The following is a 19764-nucleotide window of genomic DNA, read 5'->3' on the forward strand; positions in this document are numbered from 1 at the left end:
ACCATCCTGCAGTCCTAGGTCTTCACAATAAGGGTATTCCCGGACAGTCCACTACTCAGTATGCTACACCCTAGATTTTGTGAGGGGTAGGGAACATTGAACAGAGATGGGAAGAGACTTCTTCATTGTCTCCCTCATATTTTCCATGGAGATGGGCCCCAAGTTCATGTTCTCACACTTGAAGCCCACTGCTCCTCCCAATCATCCATGGGGTTTACAGAGTCCCCCCCCCAAAAAAAAGGAAAACAGGAAAGGGGAAGGGAGAGAGAGAAGGGGGCAGGAAGACAGAGTTGGATTCTCAGTCACGGGGACCCATGATCACCTGGTCGAGTCTTGCTTCTGGTCACACCAATCCCCTGGATTGACCATGAATGGGGGGGGCACCTCCACTTCTTAGTTTTGGCACAAGTCCAAGGAGTCAGACACCATTAATGTTTCAGAAGCCATGGGGCCCTTTGGGCCCAACAATTATTTAATGAAACCTTATGTGGCCAACTTCTGTAGGTGGGGGCATCATAAAACCTGCAAAGGTCACTGGGAACACTTCTGTGCACCATACCAGGGCCTTCAAGCTACATTTGGGGGAAATTCTAGTGTGGGTATTTTAAAATACTCTAGTCTTCAACTTGGTGAGTTTAGCACATTCCTTAGATTTAGTGGGGTGGGGGTGGGAGACAGGTAAGGCTGGAGCAATGAGGACCTGCAGTTAGCATTCAGATGGAGAGGTAAGTGGCCCCCTCCTTCCCAATGTGACCATTTCTTACATGTTTGACCAGTGGTAAGACCTGAGGATCTGATCAGCCCCTCTCAGAGTTTGGGGCCACCAGAGCCAACTGCAGGGCAGGGGAGTGGCTATGTGTAGAGATGCCCCACAGATAGGGTGCAGAAGCCCAAAGTGGGCAGGGATCAGGGGTATGGAGACGTGAGGGCCTGGGATGAGGGTACAAGGCAGAGAGGTCAGCGATATAAGACATGGAGGTCAGGGGTCAGGGGTGCAGAGGCATAACTTCTAGTCAGGAGATCTCTAGTGAGGCATGGAGGCTTGTTGGTCAGGGCTCAGTGGGCAGGTTTAGGGTCACACTGCAGTCCCAAGCAAGGAGATGATAAAGGTGGCCTCAGAGCCACTGAATGCTGATGACATGACTCTCGAGTCTCTCCAAGACTCCCCTTAAGAACCCATGAGGATGTCCAGTCTCCACCAAATCGGGAAGCCGGTCTTTCCTCTAGGAAGAGGAAGGCATGAGGGAGTGTTTCCTGTCCCTGGAGCTACGGGAGAGCACCCTTTCCCACCTCACCACCTAGCTGCCACTTTAGACACAGTTATTTAAGAATGGCCCCTCTCTCACTCTGTTCTTCCTGGCCTCTCCTCCCCTCTCATTCTCTCTCTTCCCCGCCTCTAAGTGAAAGATCCTTATTCCCTCACATTCCAGGCATCTTACGTCTGTCTGGAGCATCAGAACTTGAAAGCAATTCTTTGATATAAATTACAAACCTGCTTTTGAAGCACTTTTCAAAAAAGAGGAGGAAGAAGAAAAGCAAAGAAAGGGGAAGAAAAAATAAAACCCAGCCCCCCAGAGCAGACCATTGTGTGCAGAAAATTCTTCTGTGAGATTTTAAACTCTGACAGGTCCTCCCCACCCACATATCACCCCTCCCCCCTCTCCAGCCCCTCCCCCACCTGCCCACCCCGGCTTCTCTTCTCACTGAGTCCCCACTGAGTCCCCAGTCCCTGAGCTTCCTGCTCTTACCTCTCTCAGTCTCCTATCGATTTATTTATCTGATTTATTAAAAAATACATCCAATCCCCGAAGGCCTCTGGGTGCGTGTACCAAAATAAGAAGACAGCAAATTAAATTAAATGCCGCCTCTCAAAACTTGAATTCCCTATTAGCAGAGAAAGGGAGACGAAGGCTTCTTCAACTCATCCCCACACCTAGCTCCCTCCCACACATGCACCTGTTTTCTGCATAGCAGCTCCAGATCGCCAAATTGTGTGAGCAGGCAGAGCCTGCTCTCTCTCTCTCTCTCTCTCTCTCTCTCTCTCTCTCTCTCTCTCTCTCTCTCTCTCTCTCTCTCTCTCTCTCCCCATCCACATGCCTCCAGGGCAGCCATGGACCATGGACCATGCTGGTAGCTAAGTGACATCTAAAACCAATCTGCCCATATGACTTCATTTAAGCCCCCAGTTGCTCCCTGGAGTCAATAGTCTTATTTCTCTTTACCGGTGGGGAAAATGAGGCTGAAAGTCTCCCCAGTTTGTCAGTAATGGTATTGGTTTGAGCCACCTCTCTCCAGAGCTGTGTGTATTCCCACCGTGTCATGTTGGCTCGTAGCTCTCCCTGGGATAAGGGAAAGGGATGGGAGTGGGAGGCCCAGGCTCTTTTAGAGTCCATCGGGAGAGGAAACCATCCATCCATTATCCTTTCCTCTGTCCGGCTTGCAACTGTAGGTTTATTTCAAACGGGATGGGGAGTTGATCGATGCAGTGCCCCTGTCAGAACTGCCAGCCGCAGCCAGCTCTGGCCCCTTCCAGGACAGCAGGCCCTTCCGCAGCCTTCTGCATCGGGACGTGGACGACACTAAAATGCAAAAGTCCCTGTCCCTCCTGGACACTGAATACCGGGCTGGACGTCCCTACACGGAGCGCCCCTCACGAAGCCTCACCCAAGACCCCAGCCTCTTCGTGCAGCCCACCACGGAAAACATCCCAGAGACAGTGGTGAGCCGCGAGTTCCCCCGTTGGGTACACAGCGCCGAGCCGGTCTACTTCCTACGCCACAGCCGCACCCCAGGCAGCGATGGCACGGTGGAGGTGCGAGCCCTGCTCACCTGGACCCTCAACCCGCAGATTGACAACGAGGCCCTCTTCAGCTGTGAGGTCAAGCACCCAGCTCTGTCCATGCCCATGCAGGCGGAAGTCACTCTGGGTAAGGCCTAGCATCAGAGATAAGAGGTTGTAATCCTGCAGGGGGCGCAGGGTGGGGTGTCGGGCTTCTGGAAGCCAGGGGGAGGGCAGTGAACAAAGTAGTATTGGGGCACGGATTTCAAACAATACCCAGCAGGGACTTTGGAGAGCATGCCACCAATGGCTGGGCTTGTCTTCTGCAGTAGATCTTGCTCTCACCTGCATTCCTTTTCCAGGGATGCCATGTGTGGCTCAAATGCCACTTCCTTCAGGAAGCCTGCTTGGGCCTCCCTGGTCCCTTCAATTGGCTGTTTCCCTTTCAAGCCCCTCTCTGGGTTTGTGAATCTCTGCTGAGCAGCCTTGAAAACATCTCAGGAATGATGATGTTTTCCTACTGTTGGTTAAGATGGAAGCCTCAGGGTCACTCACTTTCCCCTGGTCTCCTCATGTCCAGGTTACCACCTGCCAGGCAGCGAGGCCTCAGAATGCTTCCCAGACCTGCCCTGTTGGTGCTTCCCTTGTAACCAGCCATCCAAGCACTGTGGATGTACCCCTGGAGTGCAACACAGCCTCCAAACTGGCTCTCTGCTTCTGGGGTTTTGTTTTGTTTGGTTTTGGTTTTGGTTTTTTGCCTTTTTCTATTCTTCATCCCAAATGACCTAGTTAAAATATAAATCAGCTCGAAACTCAGATAAACAGCTGCCCAGACCCTCCAGTGTAGACACTAGACTGATGCAGAGAAGAGAGTCCAGAAATAGACCTGCAGGCAAAGTCAATTGATTTTGACGGAGACCCTGAGGCTGTTTGGACAGTAAAGACGCATTCTCTAACACATGGCCCTGGAACAAAAGAACACGAAGAAGGGAGAGGCTGGCCTGGCCCCTGCCTGGTGCGCACACAGGTTAACCTGAGGATGATTGATAGACTCTGGTGTAAAAGCTAGCGTCATAAAACTTCTAGAACAAAATGGAGAAAAATGTCTTTATGGAGCCGAGGTAGCCAACATCCCTTAAAGCAGTCATAAAAAAATAAAATAAAAAACCACTAGAGAAAAAATTGGAAATTGTTCAGTGGGACTGAATCAAAATTCAAATCTTCAGCTCATAAGGAGACATCCCAAAGAGATGAAAAGGCAAAGTGTAGTAGAACGAGGGAAATACTTTCAGTCCTCTGTGATGCATAAAACAAAAACCTAAGCCAGGCATAGTGGTGCCCCCAGTCATTCCAGCATTCAGGAGGTGGGGTCAGGAGGATCAGAAGTTCAAGGTCATCCTTAGATAAGTAGTAGCTTGAGGTCAGTCTGGGCTACATAAGCCCTGTCTCAAAACAGAATTAGAAACAAAAAAGAGGAAATCTTACAAAACCAAAAACAGTAGATTTGATGGATGGATGAATAAATAGATGATGTATGAATGGATTGACAAATAAATAGATGAGATGTGGATGAATGAATGAATGAATGAATGAATGAATGAATGAATGATGGGAATGATGGGTGGGTAGATGGAAGGTTGGACTGGATAGATGGGTGGATGGTTAGGCAGATGGACAAGTAAGTGACTGTCTTCATGAGAACCCAGAATTCCATGGGGGTCCCACAGGAGCCTTTCCTTGAGACCACACATGTCATTCTCACAGACAGCAAGCAAGATCCCACAGGTGGAGATATAGCGGGAATGTGGGAGTTTGCATTCCCTTGAGCCAAGATTTCACTCTGTGGCCCCTTCCCTCTACCCATTGTCATTCTCAGGGCTGCTCCCAGGCAGGTGATGAACCAGTGAATAGACAGACTGAGCTGACACTCCATACCACAGCCTGGAGGACTAGGCCTAGATTCTGGGCCCGCATTCAGTTCTCAGGCTTTACATACCAGGCAGTGAAGAGAAGTGAATACCAAAACTGTGGGGACACCTCTGCTTGGCACTCTGGGTTGTGTTCTCAAAGCAGGCAGGCAAGGGGCCAGGCTTTGCTTGCCAGGAGCTACAAATGGACTTTCTGATGGTGGTGGGATAGGAGCGTGAAAGCAGTTGGCCTGACTTCCAGAAGCAAGGCACTCCCAGCAGCCCTGAGGGTGAGAGCTCCAAGACATCTGCAAGTGCCCTTGTGCTGGAGAGCTCAGAGGGACAGAGTGTAGCAGACCCCTCCTGGGCCACCCTCTGTGCCCATCAGGGTCTACTTTACATAGGAGCCACTAGAAACAGAACAGGGCAGTCAAGAAGGCTGTGTGGCCTGCTGTCTCTCTGCCCTAGGCTCTGAATCTCTCCAGAAACACTGACCTCCAGGCCCTGCCTTCTGCTGCAATGGAGGCCCTCCAGCACCCTCTGCTGGCTGAAGCTGGCAGTGGCACAGACCACCCAAGGCTATGGCACCCCCCAGGGCTTTCCCTCTGGGAACCTAACTCTTCCACAGCACCCAAGAGAAACTGAAAGATGCAAGAATGTCCCTTATCCTCTCTGTGCCTTCCTGTGCTTGTCGGACAATTTCTAAAGGCTGGAAGGTGAAATGAGACCAAGTATGGAGTGTTGGATGAAGGACCGAGCATTTAGATAGTGGACAAAAGTAAGCCATCAGGGGCTGGGTGGGGGTGGCCCAGAGGTACAGCCTTTCCACCCCCAAGTCTTCCCTCTGCCAGAATAGACTAGAACTTCTCCAGTGTCTCTGGCAGGTGGACACAGCAGCAGGAGGCAGCGGAAGCATCCTCTCCTCCCCTCACCACGCTGCCCTCCCCTCTCAGCAGGCTGGGCCCTTCCCTCTGCTGTCTTCCTTGTGGTTAATTAATAGTGCCTTGGCCTTATTCTCAGAGAGTGAGTTTGGCAGAGCCTGGAGCCTGCTCACATCTGCACGCTGCTCTGATTTCCATTGTGAATTAAGTGGGGACATCCCTGGAAATTCTGTGGAGTCTCTCCCCAGCCCTACCAGCTCTCTGGTTGACCTTAGAACCATGTCCTTGATTCTTCCTCTGTCTGGAACATTTCCTGAATGCTTCAATTGTCTGGGACACTCTGACCACTGCCCCACACACCCACCCGCGAGCTGTGTGCCACTTATGCTGGCCTCAGTCCCTGCACACAACATTGGTCATAGTTTGGCTGAGTCCCTTTGAAAATGAAATGTGTCCCTGGCTAATGGATAAGTTGCAGACACTTGACTTTTATCTCTGTCCCTTTACTAGTCCCTAGTCCTACTCCAAAGCCTGACATATGGCCAGCTCAGTAATTACTATTGAATGAGGGAACAAATGAATTAATGAGGGCGGGGAGTCAGGAAACATGTGTAATTGACTCTGCAGGGACCTTGGACAAGCATCTTTATTATGCGTGGGCCCAGTTTTCCTCTCTGAAAAGAAGAGGCACAGGCTTGGGTTGGCCTCCCACAGGCGAGGGGCACCCAGGGCATCATGTCTCCTCAGCACATACAAAGCCACTGAGGAAGGTTGGACTGGGCACGCATGAGAGGACCAGAGGTAGTGAGAACAAAGGCTGGCTAGGGAATGAGGCGGTGGCTTCACACCATCCACACACCCCCACACAGAGATTTCGGGAAACACCCTGGCGGTAGGATCCTGGATCAGCAGCCTAGAGACCTGAATATTGCTCCTGATTCTTCCTCACTGTGTGACCGTGTGGTATTTGACAGATCACTGGGCCTCCGTGAACTCACCTGGAACAGAGGGGACAATGATGCTGTTGTTATCCTTCTCCCCCACTGACATGTGAGACCTACAAATGCAGGGACCCATCATTTGTGTGCCTCGTTGAATCCCTAGATCCAGGCTGGGATGGGACACACAATAGGGCTGTAAGGGATATGGAGGAGGCAGCCATGACTGAGGGAATGAATGAGCCTCCCAGGCACTCCTGAGAAGCAGCCAGTGTCTAGGACACCAACCTCTGGAACGTGCTCTGCTTTCCTGCCCCACCCCACTCTCCATGCTGACCACACCCACCCACCACCCCTCTCTGAACATATCTTTCTCTTGATACAGTTGCTCCCAAAGGGCCCAAAATCGTGATGACACCCAGCAGAGCCCGGGTTGGGGACACAGTGAGGATCCTAGTCCACGGATTTCAGGTCAGCCTCTTTCTCTGAGTACCTGAGTGGAGTGGGGAGTGGGTAGAGACACCCAGGGAACGGGCATCCCTGGCTCACTCTCCTATACACACAAGCAAATGCAATGTGCGTCAACTTTCCTCCTTTGCATTTATTCCAGTCCCAAACCCTGAGTCCTCTCCACCTAGTCAGTCACCTGTTGTCCAGGCTGTTTGCAAATTCCCTATTTAGCTGAGGATGACCTTGAACTTCTGACTCCCCTCCCTCTCCCTCCTCGAACCATTACAGTCTATGTGGTGCTAGGGCTCAAACCCAGGGCTTAGTGTGTGCTAGGCAAGCACGCTGCCAACTAAACTACACCCCCAGCCCCCTTCCTGGGGTTCTAAGGTGCCACCTGAAGCCTATTAGATGAGAATTGGGGGTCTGGAAAACCTCTGGCCTTCCTGTGTTGTCAGCATGCTCTGCTGTGACTCCACTATTCTGTTCTCTGGTCCACAGAATGAGGTCTTCCCAGAACCCATGTTCACGTGGACCAGAGTGGGCGGCCGCCTACTGGATGGCAGCGCTGAGTTTGACGGGAAGGAGCTGGTGCTGGAGCGGGTTCCTGCTGAGCTCAACGGCTCCATGTATCGCTGCACTGCCCAGAACCCACTGGGTTCCACCGATACACACACTCGGCTCATCGTGTTTGGTAGGGACCCCACAGGACCACCCAAGAATAGGCCCTGGATCAAAGCTGTCCACAAAAGCCCCTTAAATTTGCCTCAGAGACATAATTCCATTCACTGAGTATAATTACAATGACTTTATCATCAGAGAGACTCTGGGTTCATATCTCAGCTCTGACACTCAGCAGGCCTCAGTTTCCCCTCTGTAACATGTCAGATATAGAGAGACTGAGGGGCGCCATCCCAATACATACAACACCATATAGCAGATGCCTGGGGAAGGTCCTCCATGCTTGGAACTCAGCACCACCCATTCTGCTTCTCTCTGTTTCTTTCTGACAGAAAACCCAAATATCCCAAGAGGAACAGAGGACTCCCATGGTAAGTCTCCACCCTCAAGACTGCACCCTTAAAAGCAAGCCCCAGAAAGCATTAATTGCTAAAGTACTACTTGTCTGCCCTGGTCCGTCCCCTCCTTCAGGAAGTCATCATCTCAGACAGGCTAAGTCAAGGTTAGGCCAAGGCAGGCACTAAGCAAGAAAGGCGCTACAGCCACCCCCACCCCCAAACAGCCAATGGATGTCAAGGGCCAAGCGTGTCCCCTCTCATTGCTACCCAGACCCCCAAGAAGCTGTGTAAGGCATTGACCATGCTGTGTGTCTCTGACAACTCCATGGGACACTTAAGAACATAGACAGATGCACCCCAACCCAGAACCACCCATGGGATGCAGACACTACCATGCACAGCAAAATCTAGCAGTTCTCAATGAAGCTTCCCATTCCTGGTACCCACTGGACCAGCCTGATGACCTCAGCCCAGCAGGCCTGCACGGGGACAGGGCACTGGACCCATGGCAAGAAGCCAGCAGAGCTGAGGTTCGAACCCACTCACCTGATGCTACCCCCTAGCATCTTCGTTGGGAACCATTTTCAACCTTGGTTGAAGCCCCGAAGTTTCACACCGATAGGCCCACCATGACACAGGCAGACTGCAGCCATGACGCCACCTCTGCCCTCTCACAGGTTCGGCTTCTGTCCTCGCTGGTGTCTGGCTCACCTTGGTGCTCGCCCTGACAGTGGTCCTGGAGCTCACGTGAAGATGCCACCTCTTCCTGATGCTCCAGCGGCCCGGCATCTCTGCGATCGATTTTCATTTCTTTTCTAAACTATTTCCAGTCTTGTTCTTAGTCTTTGCCCATGTCTTGGCTTCTTCACTGGGTTTAATTAAAACAAACAGACCAATTTTCCCCACCTCAGTGTGCGGCTCTTTGTTTTCCCTTAGTGTAGTAGAGCTATTGGGTACCTGCTGGCATCCAGTCTTGGGACAGGCATAGGGGTAGTGTGGCAAAGGAAACTGGAAACCTGCACCCCTGTGAGGATGGGTGGACATGCAGCTCCTGTCTCATTCAGTCCTGAAAACAGCCAGGTGTGGGAAATGGTCATGAACCCTCATGGGAAATGTAACAGTCAACTATAGACATAACAATGCTGCCTAACAAGTCAACCCAAATAGTGGTGACAGGCAACAGCAGGCATGGATACTTATTTATACATATCAGTGGTCCAGATGATCTCATCCAGGCTTACCAGAAGGCTTAGCTTCAGACAGCAGACCCTCCACACCTGCACCCTCTGCTACAGGCTACACTCTAGGCTGCCCTCTAGTCTCCTCTACTGATTTGCAAATTCCATGTGTGTTCATCCTGGAGCTGGAGCAAATAGAGCAGTAACCTGACATCTGATCCTCTTTCAGTGTATATCAGTCATCTTTCTGTCACTGTAACAAAACAGCTGATATAATTTACTTATCAAGAAGAAAGGTTTCTTTGGGCTCTCAGTTCTGAAAATACAAGCCAACAGGCCAGCAGCCCCATTGCTTTGGGCCTCTCAGAAGGACATACATCATGGCAAAAGGCTATGGAGCTGCATAGGAACATCCATTAGGAGACAGGGACCAGACACAGAGGAAGGACTAGGTCCCACATCCCCACTGAGGACACACCCCACCTGTTGATGGTCCCACCACTTTCTAGTAGGGCCATCTCAGAACCAGGCCCTGTGTATGCAGGCCTAAGAGAGACAAAGACTATGCTAAGTGGAGCTCAGGAAATCATCAGAACTTGAGGAAAACCTAGGCCAGTACATTTAAAGCCTCTGGCTGGGTCATGTCTGTGGACACGAGTGGAGCCAACGCACATTACACGGCCAGGAGAGGGATGAGCTTAAGCCCTGCCCCCAAGACCTGAGAGGCCCCAAGAAGATGACGGAAGGGATAGGGTGGGATGAAATGGCATGGGATGGGTATGCTGCAGTGAGCCCGAGTCTCATACACTGAACAGCCTGAAGATCCATCCGGAGCTCATGGACCACCCAAGGCTGTTGAGTAACTCTCCCCCAGCCCTAGCTGCACACTAACACTCTTGATCCAAGGCCACTACCCCAGGCAGAATCATGACTCCCAAAGATGCCCACGCCCTGTCCCCAGTGCCTGAGCAGGACTTGCTGCCTTTGTATTTTACTTTCCATGTATGTTCATGCATGTGTAGGCACACACATGCCACAGTGCTCCTGTAGAGAGGTCAGGAAAGAACTGCGGATGTGGGTCCTTGCCTTCCACCTTGTTGAAAGCAAGGCCTTTTTTTCTTTGTTCTTTTTGATTTGCACACCGGCTGGCTGGCCCAGAGCATCAGGAGATTCTCCTGTCCCATATTCCTGGAATAGCAGAAACTGGAAACAGTCACCACAGCTTTTAATGAGCTCAGGGGATTCAAACTCAGGTCTTCATGCTTGCGTGACAAGCGCTTTACCCACTGACCACCTTCTCAACCCAACAATCAGCAGTTTACCTATGTATTTAGATTCTTTTATTTTGATGTGTATGGGTGTTCTGCCTGCATGTATGTCTGTGCACCACATGTGCACACCAAGCACCCAAGGAAGCCAGAAGAGGGCATCAGATTCCCTGGAACCAGAGTTGCACATATTGGTGAGCTGCCTTGTGGGTGCTTGGAACTGAACCCAGGTCCTCTGCAAGAGGCTCAGCTAGTGCTAAGCTGTCTCTGCCGCTCCCCCAATATCGGCCTTTGAACTTGATATCCCTGTGTCTTGGTTTTCCCTTGTGCTTTGTTTTTTACCTTCACTTAAGCTCAAATTCCTCTGCCCACTAATTGCTGTTTGAAATACATCAGAAACAAATGATCACTGCAGTAAACGTTTGCCTTTCCAAGTCTGTCCAGTCAGTCAACAACAGTAGTGAGGCTGGTGGTTGTCTCAGACATTCATCTGTGTGCAAACATCCCAGAGAGATGAGCAGGCAACCACCGCACGGCACCTTCAGCCTCCTTCACCAGCTTCCTCCTTCCTCGAAGCTCTGATTCATCTCACATGAACCGGCTGCCTCCTCTGCTGCTGCCCGGCAGTTCTATGGAAGGCCCCTAATTCCAGAGGTTTCTGTTTTCTGAAGGAATTTTAATACGCAGGTTTATTCTCTCTCCTCGCCTTCTTAGAGGGAAGCCACGTAGGCATGAAATTGGACTTGCTTCACCCTGTTAGCAGCAGGGTTGCTGGGCTCCACTGACCTCTGAATAGCTCAGGAGTCAGTAGATGAACCATGGGAAGCAGTGGAGGACTGGGGGGGGGGCTTAGCTGGGGGGCTCCAGGGCTGCAGCAGGAGGGGTAGCCATCTGCTTTGGCTTTGCACGAGGACCGGAAGGCTGCTGCTTGGCGTGGGAATTGGGAAGGAAAAGCCCAGCCCCAGCTGAGAGGTGGGCCCTGTGCATTCAGTCTCTCGTGGGTACCTTCATCCATGCCACAAACCCTCAGCCTCCCCCAGCCAGGGCCTGCGCTGGACCAGAGAAACCGGCCAGACTGGGCAGGTTCCACCACTAAGAGTCCCATCCTTCAAAATGATGGCTCCACCAGAAGGGGTACTGTAGCCAGCCCCTAAGTGGTAATTTCCCACTTTAGGTTACACTCGACACTTTGTGTGCCATACACTGTGGGTAGCACAGTGAGGATGCAGCACCCACAGGAAGACTGTCCTGGATGGGGGGGGTGACCTTAAAGGACAAGAGGGTCAACTGAAGTCAACCCTACCCCTCCATGCTGTGGCCCCACGTTGGTCCTGGGACCTCATCTGTGACCCACATGTATAGGTGGCAGAAGATCTTAGATTCCTATTTTCTGTGCCTGAGTCCCCGAGACCACCGCTTCGCTGCACAGACAGTTCAGCTGGATTTGTAGCTGCTGCCACACCAGGTCCCCCATTCACCAGCCACAGTTGCCTGAGGTTCCTGCCACAGGGCTACAGTCACCACAGATCCCCTGTGATCTTTGGAGGATTTCAAGTGTGTCCAGCAGGTGTGGAGATGGCTGCAGGGCCCCAACAGAAGGGTGGCCATGCTGTTCTGCTCATCTCTGAGTTGGGCTCATGACCAAGTGTCATGTGTAAATGCAGCTACCACAGTCACTTAATGGCTGTGCTCCCAAGCTAGCTGTCCATACTCAGCATGCCCTTCCCACCGGGGCAGGCATTCAGGGGCATTCATGACCTGCATCCCTCTGTTTCTGGAGGGATGGCACTTAGTTTCTGGCTGCCTCTCTGCTGGGAGCTTTAGACAAAAGCAAAGCCATGGCCACTGTCCTCTTCTCAGCCCAGGACACCCACCTCTGGATCCGCAGGTCCACTGTGAGTCTGAGTCACCTGCTCCATCACCCCAAGGCCCCTGTACACAGCAGTCGGGCACGATTTGCTTCATTCTGTACCACCTAAGGCTTTTACTAGTCTTCTGAAGGTGACTGTGACTGTGGTCACTAACTCCACTCTGAGCCACCTTGTCTGTGGGAGACAGAGCGGTGAACAAGGCTCTAAGGACCCCACAAGACAGCCACACGGGACTCCTTGTGATCCAGAAAAACTGTGGGTTTTATTAAGAGCCAGTGTAGCATGGAGGAACCAAAAACCAGGGTCCTTGGGATTTGGCTGTGCCATGGGAAACAACAAAGTTCATACTTGGGCTTGTACAATTTCCACTCATACAAGATGTGTAGGCCGGTTCCAGGAACATCTCCTTCCAGAGCCCCGGCCTGCTGGTAGCACCTGAAGGGGAAGGTAGGTGGGGTGAAGGCTGGGGAAAGGGTGAGGGGGAAATGAGGACGAGGCTGGGCGGAGGGGGTGTGGTAGAGGCTTGGAGGGAAAGAGAGGCTAACAGTCAACCAGGCTGTTAGTGTGCCATGCGTCTGGCTGCCCTGGGGTCAGCTATGGAGAGAGCTGGCTTCTTGAACCTATGAGGATTTAGGGAGAAGGGTGCCACCTGAAGCGGAGGGAAGAAAGGTCACAGTCCAGCTGGGCTCTGGGGACAGGAAGTACAGACTGATCAGCATCGAGGGAAGTGCCAAGAGAACTGGAGAAGCAAGGAGCGGACAGAACTGAGGCACCGGACAGAGCAACAGCGATGGACGGGCAGAGAGTGCCAGAGATAGGAGGGGGAGCGGATGGAAAGGAGAGCTGAGCGGCACACATAACCAGCAGCCCCAAGCTCCTGCCCCTGGGACATCTTCCACTATGATGGTCTGTAACTTTGAATTTTGAGCTGAAATAAACTCTCTTCCCCTTAAATTGCTTTTGTCAGCGTATTTTATCACAGTAACAGGAAAAGATAAAAAAAAAAAAAAAAAAGAGCTGAGATGGTGCAGAGAAAGAGAGAGAGAGCCAAGCCCCAGCTAGAGGGACTAAATACTCCCCGTGTCCAGCTAAGATGGGGCCCAGTTCCGACACTCATGGCCAGTGGAGGAGTGAACTGCTGAGCAGAAAGCACTTGGGCTGTTGTTTCGGGAATGGCTCCCTCAATCTTCACCAGAGTGACAGCCGAAGTGATGGGTGGCTGATAATAGGCGCGTAAAATTCACGCATGGTTTTCCCGAATGCCAAAGACTCAGTGATAGACCTAAATGTCAACCAACCCTGGGCTCACAGAGTCCCTGACCTTGGGCTGAGCCACCCCACCCCCACCCCTGTCACTGTCCCTGGCTGCAGCTGTCTCTCTGGGGCCCAGACCAGGATCTCACAATCTCTACTCCAGGTTCCCTGACCTACTTGCCTCTGGTTCTACCAGACCCGAAGTCCCCAGAACTACAGACAAAGGACGTTTGTGGAGAGCCTTTTTCTAAACTGGACCTTCTGCTCTAAAACCAATGGGATCTCCTGGTGTGCCTTGAGGGAAAGTCCTGCAAGCCCCAAGGTTTTGCCCTTCTGTAAAAAGAGCAGGCAGCCCAATCAAGGCACAGACTCACCTGTCTGTGACATCATAGTCACCGCCAGCTCTGCCACTGACCCTGAAACCTCTTCTCATCACCTCCCCGTGCCTTTGTTTCCTCTTCTGTGAAAGTGGGGTGCCCATGTTCCTGGCACTGTGCTCAGAGATCTCAGTGAAGACATGGAAAGCTCCTCTCATGCCCAGCACACGGTGAGGAGGCAACAGACATGAACTGGTGTGATCCGTACTGAATGACAGAGAATCATGGGTGGCTACTTAGCAAAACTAGGGCATCAGCACCACAGAAGGCTCTTAGAGCAGAGCAGTGTAGGATGACCTGGGGGGGGGGGTGTGCCCTTGGACCAGTAGCAGGGTTACCCTTGGAGCTTGGCAGAAAGTCCCTCATCCTGATGAGGTGGGAATTTTGAGAAAGCAAGCAAGCCCAGGCATGGCAGAAAGGGCTGACTACAAAGAACTGAGCAGCTATGGCGATGGGGAAAGGTGTGGGGTGGCTGATGGAGGATGGGGTGGCCTTGGCCTTCATTGATGGAAAATGCTAAAGAGGTTTACACAGCAAGACAGTCAACAAGCCAGGCTTGAGGAGTGTATTAGTCAGGATCTCTAGAGGAACAGAACTGAGAGAATGAACACACACACACACACACACACACACACACACACACACACACACACACACACACACACATATATATTATATATATATATATATATATATATATATATATCCAACAATAGCTGTCTAGCAAGGCAAGGTCCAAGAATCCAGTAGTTCAGTCCATGTGGCAATGTCTCCACTGGTCTCCAGTATATGCCAGAATCCTGAAGAAGTAGGGGCTAATGCTAGTCAAGGAATGATGAGAGCAAACAGACACCGAGAAAGAAAGAACTGTGCCTTCTCCAATGTCCTTTATACCAGCTTCCAGGAGAACATGGGGCCCAGGTTAAAGGGGGATCTTCCCATCTCAAACCATCCGGATTAAAAGTGGGTCTTCCCACTCTGAATAATTTAATTAAGAAAAGAAAATCCCTCAAGGAGTACCCAGTTGCTTAATTCCAGATGTAGTCAAGTTGGCAACCAAGAATAGACATCACAAGTCCATCCCCATCAATTTGACAGGCAATCATATCTCCTTATGTTATCTCCTTTCCAGATGAAAACAATAACCAGGCCGTAATTATGCCTAACATGATATAACTACCCGAGTGCAATTGCAACCACATTATACATTTAACTAGGTCATAATTATCCTAACATGATATAACTATCCCTTGTTCAATTGAAAATGCATTATAAATTTTAGAATAGGTGGCAATGTCCCTTAGGAGGCATTCTTTTAATATCTCAAACTTAAATATAACCACTGATATTCCTTTAATTGATGCTACATTATGTGATAATGTACATGGTCAAGGAGAGAAAACACAAACATCTGTACAAACACATTCTTAACAAAATATGACAGAAACATTCATGTCAATTATGATCCTTGATTCTGCAACTAGTCACACGGCCTTAGCTGATATTTTGAACTACCCTCTTCTGCTACTGGTTCTGTATTTCCACAACCCTCTGCAAGCACCTCATCAGGTCTTGTTTTTCATTCCTGCAGGAGTGACCCGCACCTTCATTTCTGAAGGGTCTGTGCCTTTTGTCATCCTGCCTGGATTATGCTGTTGTAGTTTCCCATTGACTGCAATCACAGAATCTCCTGCACCCCAGACATAATCCAATTTCTCCATGGTGATCTGGATCTATCACCCTTCCTAACACTGTTAGTCCTTTCCTAGCCTGTTGCTTTAAGGACATCAGAAGCTCAAAGTGGCCAGGGGGGAGTTCAATGGGATGTTTGTTGTGGCTCCTGACAGGAGAGCTCCCTTCTCTGAATCTAAATTTCTAGGCCAGCAGAACTTAAGGTCTCAGAAACAGGAAGCAAAAATGTTTCTAGCGGGTCACTGGTAGTGATAGTGAGTGGAAATATTCCCCTTTCCACCACTTGATTCCTCAACTAGTGATTCCTGGCTATGGGAGAAACCATACCATATAATGGACACTGATTCAAAGCATATACCGCCATCTGGAGAACCCTACCCTAGCCCTTCAGGTTGCTGCCATCTAACTGATATTGCAGCTGCGTCTTCAAAAGACCATTCCAGCAGTCTGTCAGGCCAGGAGCTTCAGGATGGTGAGGACACGGTAAGACCAGTGGATTCCATGATCATGGGCCCACTGTCACATTCTCTTGCTGTAAAGTGAGTTCCCTGGTCAGAAGCAATACTGTGTAGTATACCATGGCTAGTGGTTTAGGCAGAAGCATGATGTGCAGAAAAGGCAAAAGCATAACCAGAATAAGAATCGAATCCAGTAAGAACAAAGCAACGTTCTTTCCATTGGGGAAGTGGTTCAGTGTTGTCAACTTGCCCCCAGGTCATTGGCTGGCCACCCCAGGGAATGGTGCTATATCTGGGGCTCAATGCTGGTCTGTGCTGTAGGCAGATCTAGCACTCAGCAGCAGCTATAGCCAGATGATCCGTGGTCAGTGCAAGCCCATGTCATTGATGCCATGCATAGCCCCCATCTCTGCCACCATGGTCATTTTGTTCATGGGCCCATTGAGCATTGGCAGGAAAGACTGAGGAAAGAGACTTTCCACAGAATGGGTCATCCCATCTACTTGATTATTGAATTCTTCCTCAACTGAAGTCAGCTTTTGATGAATATTTACAAGGGACACAAGTATCTTTACATCCTTCGACCATTTGGAGAGTTTTAGCCACATACTTCTTCCCGATATGTCTTTCTCACCAATTTTCCAATCATGCTCTTTCCAAACCCGTGACCATCTAGCCAAGCCATTGCTGCCATGAATCAGTGTACGGTTGTACATCTGGCCATTCCAAACAAAATATACGACCATGTGTACTGCCCAAAGTTCTGTGAAGGGAGAGATCTTACTAGGTACCTGTAGCGCTGACCACGCCCGTTTGGGCATATAGGGCATGTGGGATATAGGCCTGGGGAGAGGAAGCACAGCTCTCTCTTGGGGTTAAGGTCAGGTCTTAGAGAGCAGCTGAGATTGGATGCTTGGAGCACTGACCCTGGGTTATTGGTTTCTCATGTAAGTGATTTCTCTTGAATAAAATTAACCTATGACACCCTATTCCATGTATGTCAATCTTCCCCTCCAGTTCTGCCCACTGTGATTTCTCTTAACTGGTATCTTTCAGGGTTTTCCCAGAAAGAGGTTATATTGCTATAGCTGTCCACTTCTGGGTGGTGCCTGTATAATGCGCAGAACCATCAGTAAAACAGGCTCTAGTCAACTGATCTTTAGTCAACTGATCATAGGGACACCCCATGGGGCCCAATAGCAGGCCAAGAGCTGTCTTTCAGAGGGAGAATAGTTGTCTACAGATGATGCTAGAGCCTTGCTCCAAAATTCCAACACTCTCTTCTGTGATTCACCTATAGGGGCCTGCCAAAGGCTCCAAACAGCATCCCTATCTGTCACTGATACCTAAAAGACCATCAAGTCGGGTTCAAGTGGTAGAGCAGCCTGCACAGGAGTCTGGACCTGTTGAAGAGCCTCTTCTGTTCCAGCTCCCACACAAAGCTATCAGCTTTCTGAGTTACTTGGTATATGGACTGGAGTAACACACCCACGTGAGGAATGTGTTGTCTCCAGAATCCAAATAGACCCATTAAACATTGTTCTTCTTTCTTGGTGGTGGGAGGGACCAAGTGCAATGATTTATCCTACACCTTAGAAGGAATATCTCTGAATACCCCACACTCCTCCTGGATTCCTAAGAATTTCACTGAGGTAGAAGGCCCTTGAATTCTGGTTGGATTTATTTCCCACCCTCTCATGTGCATATTACCAATGGGTTGGAAGTAGTTGCTGCCTCCTGCTCACTTGGTCCAACCAGCATAATGTCAATATAGTGTACCAGAAGATCCTTCTAAGTTATGACACAGGGCAGGAGAGCTAATCTATCCTTGTGGTAAAACTGTAAAGGTATACTGTTAGTCTTGCCAGCTGAAAGCAAATTGCTTCTGGTGGTCCTTAGGGACAGGTACCAAGAAAAAGGCATTTACTAAATCAATAGCTGCATACCATATACCAGGAGATGTGTTAATCTGCTCAAGTAAGAATACCACATCTGGTACAGCAGCTGCAATCAGAGTCACTACCTGAGTCAATTGTCATTCTCCAAGATCCTTCTGTCTTCTACACTGACCAGATAGGAGACTTAAAGGGAGATGTGGTGGAAACCACCACCCCTGCATCTTTCAGGTCCTTGCTGGTCGTTCTAATCTCTGCAGTTCCCCCAGGGATGGGTTCTTGGTTTTGATTCACTCTGTTCCTTGGCATAGGCAACTCTGAAGGCTTTCATTTAGCCTTTCTAACCATAATAGCCCTCATTCCAAAGGTCAGGGAACCAATGTGAAAATTTGCCAACTTCTAAGTATATCTATCCCAATTAGCCATTCTGGGACTGGGTTAATAACCACAGGATGAGTTCCGGGACCCATTGGACCTACTGTGAGTCAGAGTTCAGCCAAAACTCCATTAATCAGTCACCTCGGCAAGCCTCTGCTCTAACTGGAATACCGCAATGTTTCTTTGGGTTCTCCCAGAACCAGTGTCATCAATCCAGAACCAGTGCCCAACAGACCCCAGAAAGTGTGATTGTTTCCTTCCCCCCAGGGTACAGTTACTCTTGTAAAAGACCTCTGGTCCCTCTGGGGAATAAATGGAGAAAGGCTAACAGTAACTCTCATATTTGCAGGCCAAGATTCCCTTTTACTATGATCCAATGTAGCCTTTCTTTCATTTGTTTGAGAATTTTTCTGTTTATACAGATCAAACAGAAATGCAGTAAGTAGGCTTCTTATCTACTTCTTGTCTGGAAACACCACGACTGATTAGGCAGTACCAAAGTCATGCCTCCATAGAACTCCCTTTTCCTGTTCGGACAGTTACAGGCTGGGCTATTACGGACAAAGCTTCGTCTATGCTGCCTTAGTGATTCCGTGCTGCCACCTGGCCCCTGCTACTTCAGAGCCTAATTAAACCCATTGCATTTAATCCATCAGACTGAGCCGCAGCATCTCTGATCCTAAGGTTTGGCACAAGGAAAAAGGGCAACAACAAAGCTCTCCAAACGTGCTGGTGCCCTGCTCACCATTTTGCATCTCATAGGATTAGTGAAGGGCATGTCTTCTGGGCCTTCCCATTGTGGAGGATTAGGTTTTACACAGTGTACCCACTCTAGCATTGCAATTTCCCTGAGCCTTAAAATCCCTTCATCGCCACTAAGCCAAGGGATATCAGGCATCTCCAACGCCTTTTCAGTAGGCCATCTTTCGACAAACGCTTCATTCAGCCAACTATTCAAACAAACCTTTGACACCTTTTTAAGCTGTGTGAACTTCCATATTAAACCTAGAATTTCTACTCAGTGGGTCCGTATCAACAAATTCTGCCTGATCCAGTTTTATGTTCCCTCCACCATCATTTCATACCCTTAAAAATCCATTCCCATACATAGTCCCCAAAATTCTGCTGGAATGAATTAGCAAACTCATTAAGCTCTCAGTATTGTAGCATTCCTCCTCAGGGACTATACTCTCTATCTGCCCCCCCACCTCCCCACCTCACCCCACCCCCACCCCAGGAACCTGCTTTGTCTGGTTAGATGTCTAGAGGCAACTACAGGTGGGCCCTGGGGGACATCAGTATTGTCTTGCCTGGCATCTCCTTCAGAGAAAGTCATTGTTGGTTTAACAGACAATGACAGATTATTTTCCCCAGTCAAAGGTGGAACGAGCAATATTTTAGGGGGTGGGGTGTGAGTATGTC

At 49.9% G+C, this 19764-nt stretch overlaps 1 protein-coding gene across 1 annotated transcript in view; it reads left to right on the forward strand.

The window, feature by feature from the left end:
* Igsf21 (immunoglobin superfamily member 21) overlaps positions 1–8722 on the forward strand; it is a 171988-nt gene extending 163266 nt beyond the window's left edge. The window contains exons 8-12 of the mRNA XM_035438635.1: positions 2450–2927; positions 6891–6976; positions 7454–7646; positions 7966–8004; positions 8649–8722. Coding sequence (XP_035294526.1) covers positions 2450–2927; positions 6891–6976; positions 7454–7646; positions 7966–8004; positions 8649–8722 — 870 coding nt within the window. The remainder of the gene's footprint in view (positions 1–2449; positions 2928–6890; positions 6977–7453; positions 7647–7965; positions 8005–8648) is intronic.
* Positions 8723–19764: the final 11042 nt, after the last annotated feature.

This window comes from Cricetulus griseus, chromosome 2 (assembly GCF_003668045.3).
Source record: "Cricetulus griseus strain 17A/GY chromosome 2, alternate assembly CriGri-PICRH-1.0, whole genome shotgun sequence".
Lineage (NCBI taxonomy): Eukaryota > Metazoa > Chordata > Mammalia > Rodentia > Cricetidae > Cricetulus > Cricetulus griseus.